Consider the following 12,607-nt stretch of genomic DNA (forward strand, 5'->3'; position numbering starts at 1 on the left):
TTAGAAAAAGATTTCTTAAATACAACACAAAAAGTGTGACCCTGCTGGGGACCCCTGGGGAACAGTGTAGACATGTACATCAGTATCTCATCTGTATCTTCTCAGAGAGGTGAAGAAACTGGGAGTATCAAAATAAAAAATTATTATTTTATAATTATAAAAATTATAAACATTTATAAAATTTATAAATTATAAAATTTATAAAATTACTATTAAAGAACAGATGTGATAGTAAAATTTGATAAATCTGACTTTGTCAAAACTTTGGCTCTTCCCAAAACACTGTTAAGAAAATAAAAAGGCAAGTCACAACTTGGAGGAAAATGGCTTGCAAAAAATATTGTTATAAATGTCTTGGTATCTAAAATATTTTTTAAACCCCTCATCTTGTATCTAGAATATTTTTAAACCCCTTTAAATACAATAATAAAAAATCCAATTTTTATATGTAGAAGATTTAAGCAGAGATTTCACCAAATAAGTGTCTTTGGTGGATTATCTTTATACTCATTAAAAGATGCTCAACTTCACTAGCCATTAGGAAAATGCAAAATTAAAACTACAATGAATACCATTACATACCAATCAGAATGAATAAAATTTTTAAAGCTGATAGTACCAAGTGTTAACAATAAGCCCAGGTTACTGGCAGGAATGCAAAATGTTACAACTTCTTTGGAAAATAATTTAGCTGTTTCTTATAAGTTTAAACAAATATCTACCATATTACCCAGCATTACCAGTCCCAGTTATTTACCCAATAGAAAGGAAAACTTACGTTCACATAATGTTCACAGCTTTATTCATAATCACCAAAACTGGAAACAAACGTCTTTCAACTGGTGAGTAGTAAGCCGTGGTATGTGAATCCATATATATGTGTGTGTATATATATACACACACACACATACACACACACACATACATGCACGTATGTATATACATATAGGCACATACATATAAACATACACATAGAGACTATATGGATGCATATGTATATATACTATATACATATATACTGTATGTGGATGCATATATATATAGTTGTGTTCATCCAAGGTTGGGTTTTTCCCAGGGGTGTAAGACAGATATTCAGAAGGCAAGGGATTCTAGGGTATTTGTGAAACAGATTAAAATGTTGGGGCCGGGTACGGTGGCTCACACCTGTAATCCCAGCACTTTGAAAGGCCGAGGTGGGCAGATCATGAGATCAGGAGTTCAAGACTAGCCTGACCAACATGGTGAAACCCCTCTCTACTAAAAATACAAAAATTAGCCAGGCATGGTGGCACACGCCTGTAATCCCAGCTACTCAGGAGGCTGAGGCAGGAGAATCACTTGAACCCAGAAGGTGGAGGTTGCAGTGAGCCGAGATCATGTCATTGCACTCCAGCCTTGGTGACAGAGCGAGATTCTGTCTCAAAAAAAAAAAAAGAAAGAAAAGTTGAGCCATAGTTGCATATGGATGCATATGTGTGTGTGTGTGTGTGTATACACACACACACACACACACACATACTCTATATATACTACTCCACTATAAAAAGAAAGAACTATTGACTCATGCAACAACATGCTTCAAAAGCACTATGTTAAGTAAAAGAAGCCACACTCAAAAGGCTATAATAATATATAATTCCACTTACATAGAATCCTAGAAAAGACAAAACTATAGGGACAGAAGATAGGTCAGTGGTTACTACAGGTTGGGGAGTTGACTGCAAAGGTGAAATATAAGGAAATTTTGAAGGGTAATGAAAATATTCTATATCTTACTTGTGGCAGTAGTCATAGGACTATGTGCATAGAAATGTATGCCAAAAGAGTTTAATTTTACCACATGTAAATTATACAGCAGTAAGCCTGACACATGTGGAGTATTGTGTGAGCATATAAACTACACGTGCATACATGACACTTTTGAGGTACATGCTTCCTTTTTTGTCTGAATGCATGCAATTGAAGTATAACTGCCCAAAAGGAAACTGCTTAGTGATAGGATAAACACAATTCTGCTTATACCCAGCTACCATTGTCCTGCTGAGTGCTTTTCTCCAGTGATGCTTAGCTGCCCAAAATCAAGCATGGTGAAGCCAGTTAGCTGGGTTCATCAAAGGCTGGAATTTTCCCAGGAGTGTAAGACAAATACTCAGAAGGCAGGGAATTCTAGGGTATTTGTGAAAGATATTAAAATGTTGGGATATCATTTCTAATTTGGAAAGTGAGGAAAGTGAAGAGTCTGATAGATGGAGATAAAAATGGAGGAGTCAGAGCACTGGAGGCACATGGTAAAGTTTAAGAACAGTTGCTGTGAGGGCATTTGGCAAACAAGTTGGAAGAGAAGCAGAGTGTGGATGTGGAGTTGTGTGACTCCACTGATGATTTCAGAGGTGGCAATCTGTTTCCTTCATTGGAGAAAGAGCTCCTTAAGAACAAATGATTTCTGTACAGCTCTGTTGAGCTGAGCTCAGCCAGCCCTAACTACTGCATAGAAGCCTGGTCTCTAACATTCCAGGTGTACCCTAACCTTCTCAAACTTCTAGCTCACTCATTCTCGGGCATGACCTGCCTCTGTCTTAATGCCTATTAATGGGTCTCTCTCTACTTTGCACAATCTAACAGCTTTTCTTGTTCTCATCAAAAGCCAATCCCTCCATATGTGCTATGGAGGAGCCTTATTTTATCAACTACCTCCATTCCCACTACTTTGTTTCTAGCTTGATCTCAATCCTGCACCCCTTCCCATCAGAAAGTCAAATTGGCAGGCATTTATATGCAAGGGAAAATTGGAAGTTACAATGTGCTTAGGTTTCCAACTTGGGGGATTAGTTGGACAGCTGTGTTATTTGCTGAGATAGCAAACAAAAAGAAGAACAAGCTTTGTAGGAAGAAATCAAGAGTAGACAGATTAGATTTTCCAAAATCAAATTGATCTGCTGAGTGAATAGGCTCATATATTAATGTCAAGGATGAATTAAGGTTTAGAAGTTATCAGCATGTGAGTCATAATTAAAACCACAAGAGAAGGCAAAATCATATAAGCAGAGAGCTCAGTATGGAACCCTAGGGCACCTCAAGGTTAAGCAATTGGCAGAAGAGTAAGCACTCACGAGAAGATGGAGAAGGAAAGTTCCTGCAGATAAAAGGAGGAAAGGAGTCACAGAAACCAAGAGAACAGAGAGTTTAAAGACTGAATGAGAGAACAGTCCAACAAATCCAACAGAAAGCACCATTGATATACAGACTGGGTTCAGCATTCATTGGGAAAAGCAGCATGAAGGCCACAGGTAACCATTAGAGCAAACACTACTGGTGCCTTGCCCATAACCCCTTGCCCTTACCACTCTTGTGCTCAGCCCCACTTCCAGGTGCCAGCACTTGCCTTTCTTTTCCTGAGGATTTGTATCTTGCTGCTGCAGCCCACTTTGCCATCTCCTTAACAAGCTAGATGTGTCAAAGAATGAATGCCCCCACCCTTGAAGCAGCATTGGCTAACTAATGACTGACAAGAACTGGTGTATAAATATCCCAGTTCCTCCACCCCTCTGGTGAGATAACTGACGCACATGTCTACACTGTTCCCCAGGGGTCCTCGGCAGGACTAAGCTCCAGGAACCCATGGTGAGAATTGGTTAGATAATGTTTTTTTTTTTTTAAATTGGCTCTTTCCCTCCCTTGCCTTGCTTCCCACATTTCTCCAGTGTCCCCTTCACCTCCCAAATAAACTTCTTGCCCTTGCATTGTTACTTCTGGAGGAATCTGCACAAGAGGAATTCCAGGGGCAGGGGGTGCTAAGGAAAGAATTTAGAACACAATGAATTGAAGAGCAAATGGGATTTGAGGAAGTAAAGATGATGAGTTTACACTATTGTTTTTAAAATTTGTCTAAGGTAGAGAGAAAAGAGGATGGGGCCAGATGTGAACACACAGTCAATATGAGAGAGCAAAACATGTCAAAATGCTAATGAGAAAGAGACAAGATACAAAGGCTGAAGTGGTTAGGAGGGTTGCTAAGTTGTACAGCAAGACCCCAAAGGAGATAAGAGGTTGGAAGATCACAGGGAGGGGTGGGGAACTGGCCTCATCAGCAAATAAATGCTTCATTCTCTGAGGCTGAGGGGAAGGATTTAAAGACAGATGCATATTCTGATGAATGTGTGGGGGCTGGTGGAACCAAGACAGTCTGGGGAGTAGCTGGGGTTCATCCATTTTTGGTGGCACCAACCCACCAGGCTATAAAGCTTTTCCCAAACTGTGCTCAGCAGCTCTATGCACACATGACCACCCTCAGCAGCTGGAAAACCAATGCAGGCAGGTGGCTATCAGAGAAGGCATAGTTAACCATGTGGTCTGGACCAGGTAGGACCTGTGACCAGACAGAGGCTGTCATACTCCAAAACAACACACAGCTCCCAGGACTGGAAACCTCTCTGGCTAACCTAGGCCTCTGCAAAAGCATCTGCTCTGCATAAGCATTTTGCTATAGGGACCACCAGGATGTATAAAGGCCTGCTCCCAGATAGGAAAGACGGTGTGCCACAGGTAGGGCAAAATTCAAGAGTTCAGTCACCCAAACTAATAAAAGCAGTAACGCAACCTGAGACACAGGCAGAACAAGAGCCTGAACAGAAAGCAAAGAGCTCAGACCTTTTCTCTAGCTCTGCTGTTTCCTGGAAAATCACAGTCTGCCAGGCTGCCTGTGTGCAGGGCTCAATTTAATAATATAAAACATGTTGTGCAGAAGAAAATGAGTCAAAGGCACACACAGCACTTCTGAATATATGTGACTGATTGACTCCAAATTAACCACTCACAGCCATGGTGGTTTTCAAAGAACCACAGATCCCCAGCTCCCAAAAGCAGAACACTAAAACCAAAAGAGGCCCAGGACATACCTGTTAAACCCAAAGGCAAGGACAACCTTGTGAATTCCTAAAATCTTAGAATTGAGAGGACAGAATAAACTAAGAGGGTGACGCCATTGTTACCTCCTATCAAATATTAATAATGCTACTATGTTTAATCAGGATGCTAGAAACCATACAATCAATTTCTAATGTTACATCATTCTCTGGTTTTTGAGAAGACCTATCCAAAGGAGTTATTAAGAACCCAATTAGGCCTTTGCCAAAATTATTTAACCTCTAAAAGCAATACTTCAGAAATAGCACTGTTTCAGAAAGCAAGTTGGCTTCAGAAAATCTTTTTTTACCCTTTCTTCATGTGCAAGTTAGTAGCTCTGCTTAAGAGCAAATATTTCCTATCAACCTGCCTCCCACTCCTTTGATTCAAAATAGTCAATGAGTATCAATAAAAGGAATAGACAATATGACAAAGAAGTGGCTCCAATATATTACCTGAAGACCTTTGGGAATCTAAGAAGGAAAAATGAATATCTCAAGTAGGACTCCGATAGTGCATAAGTGAAGTCATGGGACATTAGGAATGAAGCCTTTCAGATCCTCTGTTCCCAGGTAAGGGACAATGGCTGAGAAGGTAATAACAGCCTGTGGAGGCACCTTCTCTGATACCCACTGAGATTAGTTAACTGAGGGAGTCAAAGCACGCCAGCACTAGGATACCTCCTGAATTTAGGTGAATACACTGAGCAAGGTTAGGTCCAGACAAATCTGTGAGTATGGTGAAGTTTGCTTTCATTGTCTTCTAACTCCTTTCCGTATCCTGATTGAACTCCAGCCACCCAAAGACACCACCATAGGTGACATGCCTTTTATACAACTAATTTCCTCTGTTTCATACATTTTCTAACTACTTCCATATATCAATACTTACCTGTCCTAGGACCCTTCTACTCAGGCTCCTGAAGAGGGTCTCAGTTAATGACTAGGTAACCTGTCATACAACTTGCTGTTAAAGTTTTAGTGAGTAGTTACTTCCTTCACAAATGAAACTTGCCTAATCTTGTGCCTTTTTAATGCTTTTTAAACCTTTTGGTACCATAAATTTGTCACATTCCACATTTTTTTTACCTCACATCACAAATAATCTGGATTATTCATTTATGGGTTGTTTAGGTCAGCATTGGTCATTGTGTAGTCTGTGTACTGTCTACATAACTGTACCTTGGGGGGAGGGGGTGGTGAATTCTTACTAAAAAGGCAGATGCCCAGGCCTTAGTGGTGACCCAAAAACCATATTCTCTAGGGGCATCTTTAACATTCTCCGCCATTGACTCTTCTTCCTACTAAATCAGTAAATATCATGTGATACCTACACACAGTAGATGCTACAGAAGTGCTGGGTATCAGAATACAATTAACACCAACTTATAAACAGATTCACTTCCAAATAATAAAAGCTCTAAAAAGTTGGCGTGCTGATATACCTTCAGAACAGTAAATAAATAAATTAATTAAAATAAATTTAAAAATTGGTCAGGCATGTGTGTGTTGGGGCAAGAATATAGGGGAAATCTCTGTACCTTCCCCTTAATTTTGCTGTGAACCTAAAATTGCTAAAGAAAAAAAAGAAAGAAAGGGGAAAAAAACCTAGCCTACTAAGATAGGGTAGGTGAATATGTTCATCTCTGGCCCTCTTTTTGTCTCTACATGACTCACCTTGCTTTTGCCGTCTACTCATCCTATCCTAATGTCCCTTGTAAAACCCCAAACTCCTGTGGTAGAGCCAGTAACTCCCTGCTTATGGTTTTCATGGTCCCATGTACATGCATATTACGAAAACATTACGGCACTGATCCCTACACGATGACACCTATTCTATTATATGGTCCTGGTGAATCTCAAATAACACAGCTTCCTCGTTGCCATATTCCCTTCCCCTAGCACATCAAATGGAACTTTACAAGCATGCAATAGGATTTGTTGAGTAAGTGAATGAGTGAATGAGTGAATGGTATTGCCACTGAGATTGACATGAGATGAAGTGTGTTGGGAGGATAGATGGGTCCAATGGATTACCCTCTCCTTTTACATATAAGGATATTGATTAGAGTCACCATTCCTTATCTCCCTGAGGCACAGGCATTGAGGAACTCATTTATTCAATCTGTTACCATGGTCTATAATCTCAATTGATAGATTAACAACTTCCAGTTCTATTAAACAAAGGAAGCAATGGCCACAGCCACCCGAAGTATGCACCAATAGCACCTATGAGGAAACCAGAAGCCACACTAGGTATTTCAACCAGAGGGGATTTAATGGAGGGAGTTGATTACACAGGTTGGGTAATAAGGCTGAAAAGGGCCGTGGAGACAGCCCGGTGTTAGTAAACACAGGAAGCAGCTACTAACCTTAGGGCTGGGGAACAAAAGGGAAGAGATGGTGTTACCAGAACCTAGAAGCTTTGACGGGGGACCCCCCACGACTGGCGCCTGGCCCTCTGAGGGGGCTGCTGCGCGGCTGTTGCTTGGACTTCTGAGGGGAACGCTGCTTGGCTGGCGGTGGTCGGACCTCTGGGCGGGGGCGTGGCTGACGCTCAGACCTTGGAGGGGACCGTGGCTGACGCTCAGACCTCGGAGGGGACCGTGGCTGACGCTCAGACCTCGGAGGGGACCGTGGCTTGGCTGGCGCTCTGACCACCGCGGGGGGCGCAGCTGGCTGTTGCTTGGGCTTCTGAGGGGACTTGGCACGGCGGCTGGTTCTGAGAGGGCCAAAAGAAGCTGGAGGCGGGAGCCAGGGCTCTCCTCTGCTGCTTAAGCGACGCTGGCAGGAGCTGGAAACAGGTAGGAAGGCCCTGCTCCCCCACCCACCTTCCAGTCTCCCTGGAGTGCCTTCTGGTGTCGGAGCCTAACCCGGAGCCGACTAGGGGGAAGAGTGGGGGGCGGAGCGGGAGGGGCGTGCCCGGAGCCAAGACCACGCGCTGTGCCCAGCCGGCGCCGCGGGGCTGGGCGGCCGCTCACCTGGTCTTCTGGCAGGCGCAGCAGATCCAGTCCTCCTCTTTCTTCTGGTAGAAGCAGCCGCTCTTACAGATGCTGTATTTCCGATCCACTATCTCCTTCTTGGAATTGAGGAAGGTGAACGGCGGGCAGCAGTGTATGCTGAAGTGCTCGGAGTACTTCTGGTTTTTGGAGAGTCTGGGACCCTCCTTGGCCGTTTTCTGACTCATCTTACTGGAAATCGCCGATGCAAGGAGACAGAAGGAGACATAAACGCACATCAGGCAAGGGAGCCCTCTACTCAGGAAGCCCCCTGCTACTCCCATAGTCCAAGGTAACATTCAGGGTGGTCCTACAGAGCAAAACTCTGGCAGAGCAACTTCCCCCCAACTCCGTGGAAAGGAGCTCTACTAAGAGTTCATTAATTTTCATTTGTGTATTTTTTAAAATCCTGTTTTCAAGGAGGAAAATAAACATGGGCTCTTGTTTTCCTTATGTTTTAGAGACCCATGTAACATAGGAAAACATTTAAAACCAAACATATTCTTGACTAAATAATATTCTAGAGTTAGGAAAAGGCTTTTCTCTAAAAAGCAAAAAAAAAAAAAAAAGTTTATTATTATTTATTATTAAAACAATCATCAGTCATGCAACAAAATACTACACAACAAGGACAAAGAACAAACTGCTGACCTGCTGACATACATCAACACATTTTGATCTCACAGACATAATGTTGAACAAAAGAAGTCAGACACAAGAAAACAAGCTGAGCTGTATGATTGATTTTACATGAGGTTCAAGAACAGGCAAAACTAATCGATGGTGCTAGAAATCAGAGCATAGTTATATTTGGAGAAGGTGGGTTCTGACTCAGAAGGGGCAACAGGGGAACTTGCTGGGGACTGAAAACATTCCTTTTAGGAATGTGACAAATGCAGAAATAGTCCTACCTAACACTACAAAACACTGAAGCCCACAGGGGACTTACGTGACTATCAATCAATAAGAATCAATATAGTTAATGGGCATAAACTGGATACTGAGAATGTCTCTGCTCTCAACAAACTCAGGGTCAGGTTGGAGACGCAGATGTGCAGTATGTAATTACAAAACAGTGTGATGGTGACCAATACAATTGTGTACAAAGGTAAAGGAAATCATGGGAAAAGGATGGATTCCTTGAAGACAGAACCTATAATCTGGGTTTTTAAGGATGAGTAGAGAAAAATAACTAAATAACATTGAGGGGATATTTTAATTTTTTTGTCTGTTGGTGTGGTTGTCTTCTGCTACAAATAGAGATGACAGCTGAGAAGCAGGTAGAATGCAGTTACAAATACATTGTTTTTGCATCTCTGTGGTCATGCAAATTGTGTGTCACATCTGTTATGGATGTTAAAAATACTCTTTCCCAATATTTCACTTGATTTTATCATGTAAAAATAATTAGTTTTATGTAATTAAGTATCTTAGATCTTATTAAAGTTTTATATTTTTCCCAGAAAGTTTTCCCCATTCCATCAGCTTTTAACATACTCATATGCCCCATTTTAAAAGAAAATCCTCTCTGGATCCTGCTCCCATGTCTTTTTGCTTCCCTGTTACCCTCCTTTTTTGTATAGGCAAAGTTCTTGAACAATTATTAATACTTTTTCCCTCCATCTTTACATCTCCCACTCACTCACTCATCAGTGTACCCCACTGTGGCTCCTGGTCCTTTCCTCCCAAGGAAAAATGACTCTACATAGCTCCCCAGAGACCTCCATGGTGCTAAACCAGTTGTCTTCATATTTGGTCTCCATCTAAACTCTTTCCTTTCCTGTGACACCACATTCTCTTAGATCTCCTCCTCTACCTCTAGTCTCTCCTTGTCCCTTTCCCTTATAGGCTCATCTGCTTTTGCCAAACCTTTCATTTTTTTAACCCTAAACTTTTAATGTTGGAGTTATTTAAGGTGTAATAAATACTAAATGATAAATGAAGTTAACTTCGCCCATTTAATTTAACATTTATTATACACTTTGGTTTTGTCTGGCACAGTGCTCAGTTCACATACTGGACACAAAGCTAAATCATGCTTAGTCCAGTCCTCAAGAAACTTATCCACCAGTGGGAGATACAGGCAAGTTTAAGTGATTAGAATGCACATAATGTGCTAATGGCCAGAAAAACCTCATGTACTGAGACCAAATAAGTACACGTCACTGAGATGAGGAAGTGGGTAGATCAGGTAAACATCCTGCTCACAATGAGTTTACATTGTAGGTAGAGGAATGTCCACAGACATCAGTAAGTGTGATACAAGGCCAGCATGCTCTGGAACATGAGAATGTGCTGGCGCAATGACATGAAAAGTCCACAGAAGAGAGGGCAATATGTTGGGCTAGAGAACAAGGTGAAACTTCATGGGCAGAGGCATTTCATCTGGCCAAAATGAGGGCTTGGGAATACTGATACCTAAGCAGATACACAGTGAATTGCATTACCCCTGAAAGCCCTCATCCTATCTACACTGCAGAATTGGAAGACGTAATAGAGCCAGGACACAGGCATTGAGGCAGGTGAAATGTGTAACCTGTGTGACCGGGAGCACAGTCATGCCATCAGCTAATCAGAGGTCTAAGTAGATGAGAAGGAGGGAGATCATCTCATTGGTCTGAAATACCATCAGTTTAAAAAGCCAAGGACATCCACAAAGAAACGGGCATTCTAAACTCAGGACCTAAAGCTCTCATCTTGAAAGCACTTCACCTCATGGAAGGGGGCAAAACCTTGGGCATGGATGAGATACCTGTGAACTCAGCGAGGAATCAGTCAAGGGAAGGCTTCCAGGAGGAGGAGTGGACCTGCCTTCAAGCTGCGGGAAGAAGGAGTAATGGAAATTCAGAAAGGTAGGATGAGTAGCAGTCTCCTAGGAGAGAAATTGCTGAATTTTTAAAAGGAGATGATCAGATATATTCAAAGGAGCCCTTTATCCAGACAGGTATGTATAGACCAATGAGAAGCTGCAGCTGACTTATAGGGTCAGATTCATTGCAAAGACCCCAAACGTCTGCCAAGCCCTTCCCCAAGTCCTACACAGGTCGCTAAGTTCATCTAGAGTTTCTCTTTCCGTCAGAAATAACAAAATGAAACACTTTAGGACTAACCTTCAGGAGTAATTTCTTCAGCTTCCCAGCACATAGAGACTGTTACTCAACTCTTCACAGGCAACTCAGACATTCCCAATTGTTCCAGCCTTCTAGGGTCACCTTTTCCAAACGGCTCAGGCACCCATCACAAATAACAGAAAATCTAGCTCTTACCCTAACTGTTTAAGAAATATGGGATAAGGAGATTTGAAGATCTGAATTCCTTCCCTAAATGAATTCTCAAATCCCACTCAGTGCTCCAGCTGATGTAACACCTGGGTCACTGTATGCCCATTTGCACTCCTGCCCAGTCATTTCTTCCCCCCAGCACTTTAAGGGAAAATTATTTCTTACTCCGTGACAACTTCCCTCACTCCCTGTCTCCCCTGACCATGTCAGGCAGAGGACAGCACCACCTCCAGTTACTCATCAATGCATAGTCCTGAAAGAAAAAGTAATTCCCTTCCCTGGAAGAACCTCACCATTCCCAGCACAACCACCTGAAAATGCATCCAACTTTCAAAATAATATTTTCTCCCTCCTTTAGTAAAATGTTTATATTTTTGAAAAGACTGGTGGGCAGATCACGAGGTCAGCAGATTGAGACCATCCTGGCCAACATGGTGAAACCCGGCCTCTACTAAAAATACAAAAATTAGCTAAGTGTGGTGGCACGTGCTTGTAATCCCAGCTACTTGGGCGGCTGAGGCAGGAGAATCGCTTGAACCCGGGAGGCGGAAATTGCAGTGAGCCGAGATCGCACCACTGCACTCCAGCCTGGGCGATAGAGCAAGACTCCGTCTCCAAAACAACAACAACAACAACAAAAACTGGCCTCCTCTTTTCCCTGGTGGCAGAAATACAGCACTTAGTTGGGGTACCTGGTTAAGTGGTTCTATATACTGCCTCCTCAACTATCCGCCCCACGCCACCCTCCAATTTAAAAATGTTAAGCCCCACATGCTAAATGAGAGTCATCGTTTCCTAACACACCAGGATTGCTAGTAAATTCCTTGGAAATACAGGCTGTTAAATTAGGTTTAGCCTAAAGCCACATCCTTACATATTTTAAGTTCCGCCTAACAGTTTATTTGTACATAGTAAACTGTAACCTAACTGGATGTGTACATTGTAACTGCATCTTATACCAATCACAGAGTTTTGGTCAATCACAGACAGCCAACTGTGTTCAAATAAGGCAAATTCCAGCTGTAACCAGTCCAGCTGTTTCTGTACCTCACTTTCGGTTTCTATTTATCACTTTCCTTTTTCTGTCCATCGATGTTTTCTGACTGTGTGGCGGCCCTGGAGTCCTTCTGAATCTAATCTGGTTCTGGGGACAGTCTGATCTGTGAATTGTTCTTTGCTGAATTAAACTCTGTTAAATTGAATTTGTTTTATTAAAGTTTTTCCTTTAATAAAGCAAATAACTAACAGCGAAGAAGCAACAATTTACTGAGCACCATTGTGTATGGTTGTTTTGCATACTTTATCTCATTTTATAATGTGGCGTTATTAACGAACTAAAGATGGAAAGTCTAAGGAACTCGACTAAATCTATAAGCCAGTAAGAGGCAGCAAGGGATTTGAATCCACATCTGTGTGACTCCAACAT

General features: G+C 42.0%; 1 protein-coding gene across 5 annotated transcripts in view; it reads right to left on the bottom strand.

Annotated features, from left to right (window-relative positions):
* MOBP (myelin associated oligodendrocyte basic protein) overlaps positions 1-12,607 on the bottom strand; it is a 60,309-nt gene that overhangs the window by 19,315 nt on the left and 28,387 nt on the right. For 2 of the 5 annotated variants that reach the window (XR_001880795.1, XR_001880797.1), the window contains exons 3-4: positions 7,883-8,092; positions 7,274-7,623 (exon numbers count right to left, since the gene is read on the bottom strand). Coding sequence is in view for 1 of the 5 variants with exons in the window: in XM_017848786.1 (XP_017704275.1) it covers positions 7,308-7,623; positions 7,883-8,088 (522 nt within the window). In the remaining 4 variants the exon portion in view is untranslated. Of the gene's footprint in view, positions 1-7,160; positions 7,624-7,882; positions 8,093-10,652; positions 10,719-12,607 lie in introns of those variants that run through there. The other 3 variants (XR_001880796.1, XR_001880798.1, XM_017848786.1) reach the window with 3 other exon arrangements.

The sequence above is a fragment of the Rhinopithecus bieti genome, unplaced genomic scaffold (assembly GCF_001698545.2).
Source record: "Rhinopithecus bieti isolate Rb0 unplaced genomic scaffold, ASM169854v2 scaffold_31446, whole genome shotgun sequence".
NCBI classification, from domain to species: Eukaryota; Metazoa; Chordata; class Mammalia; order Primates; family Cercopithecidae; genus Rhinopithecus; species Rhinopithecus bieti.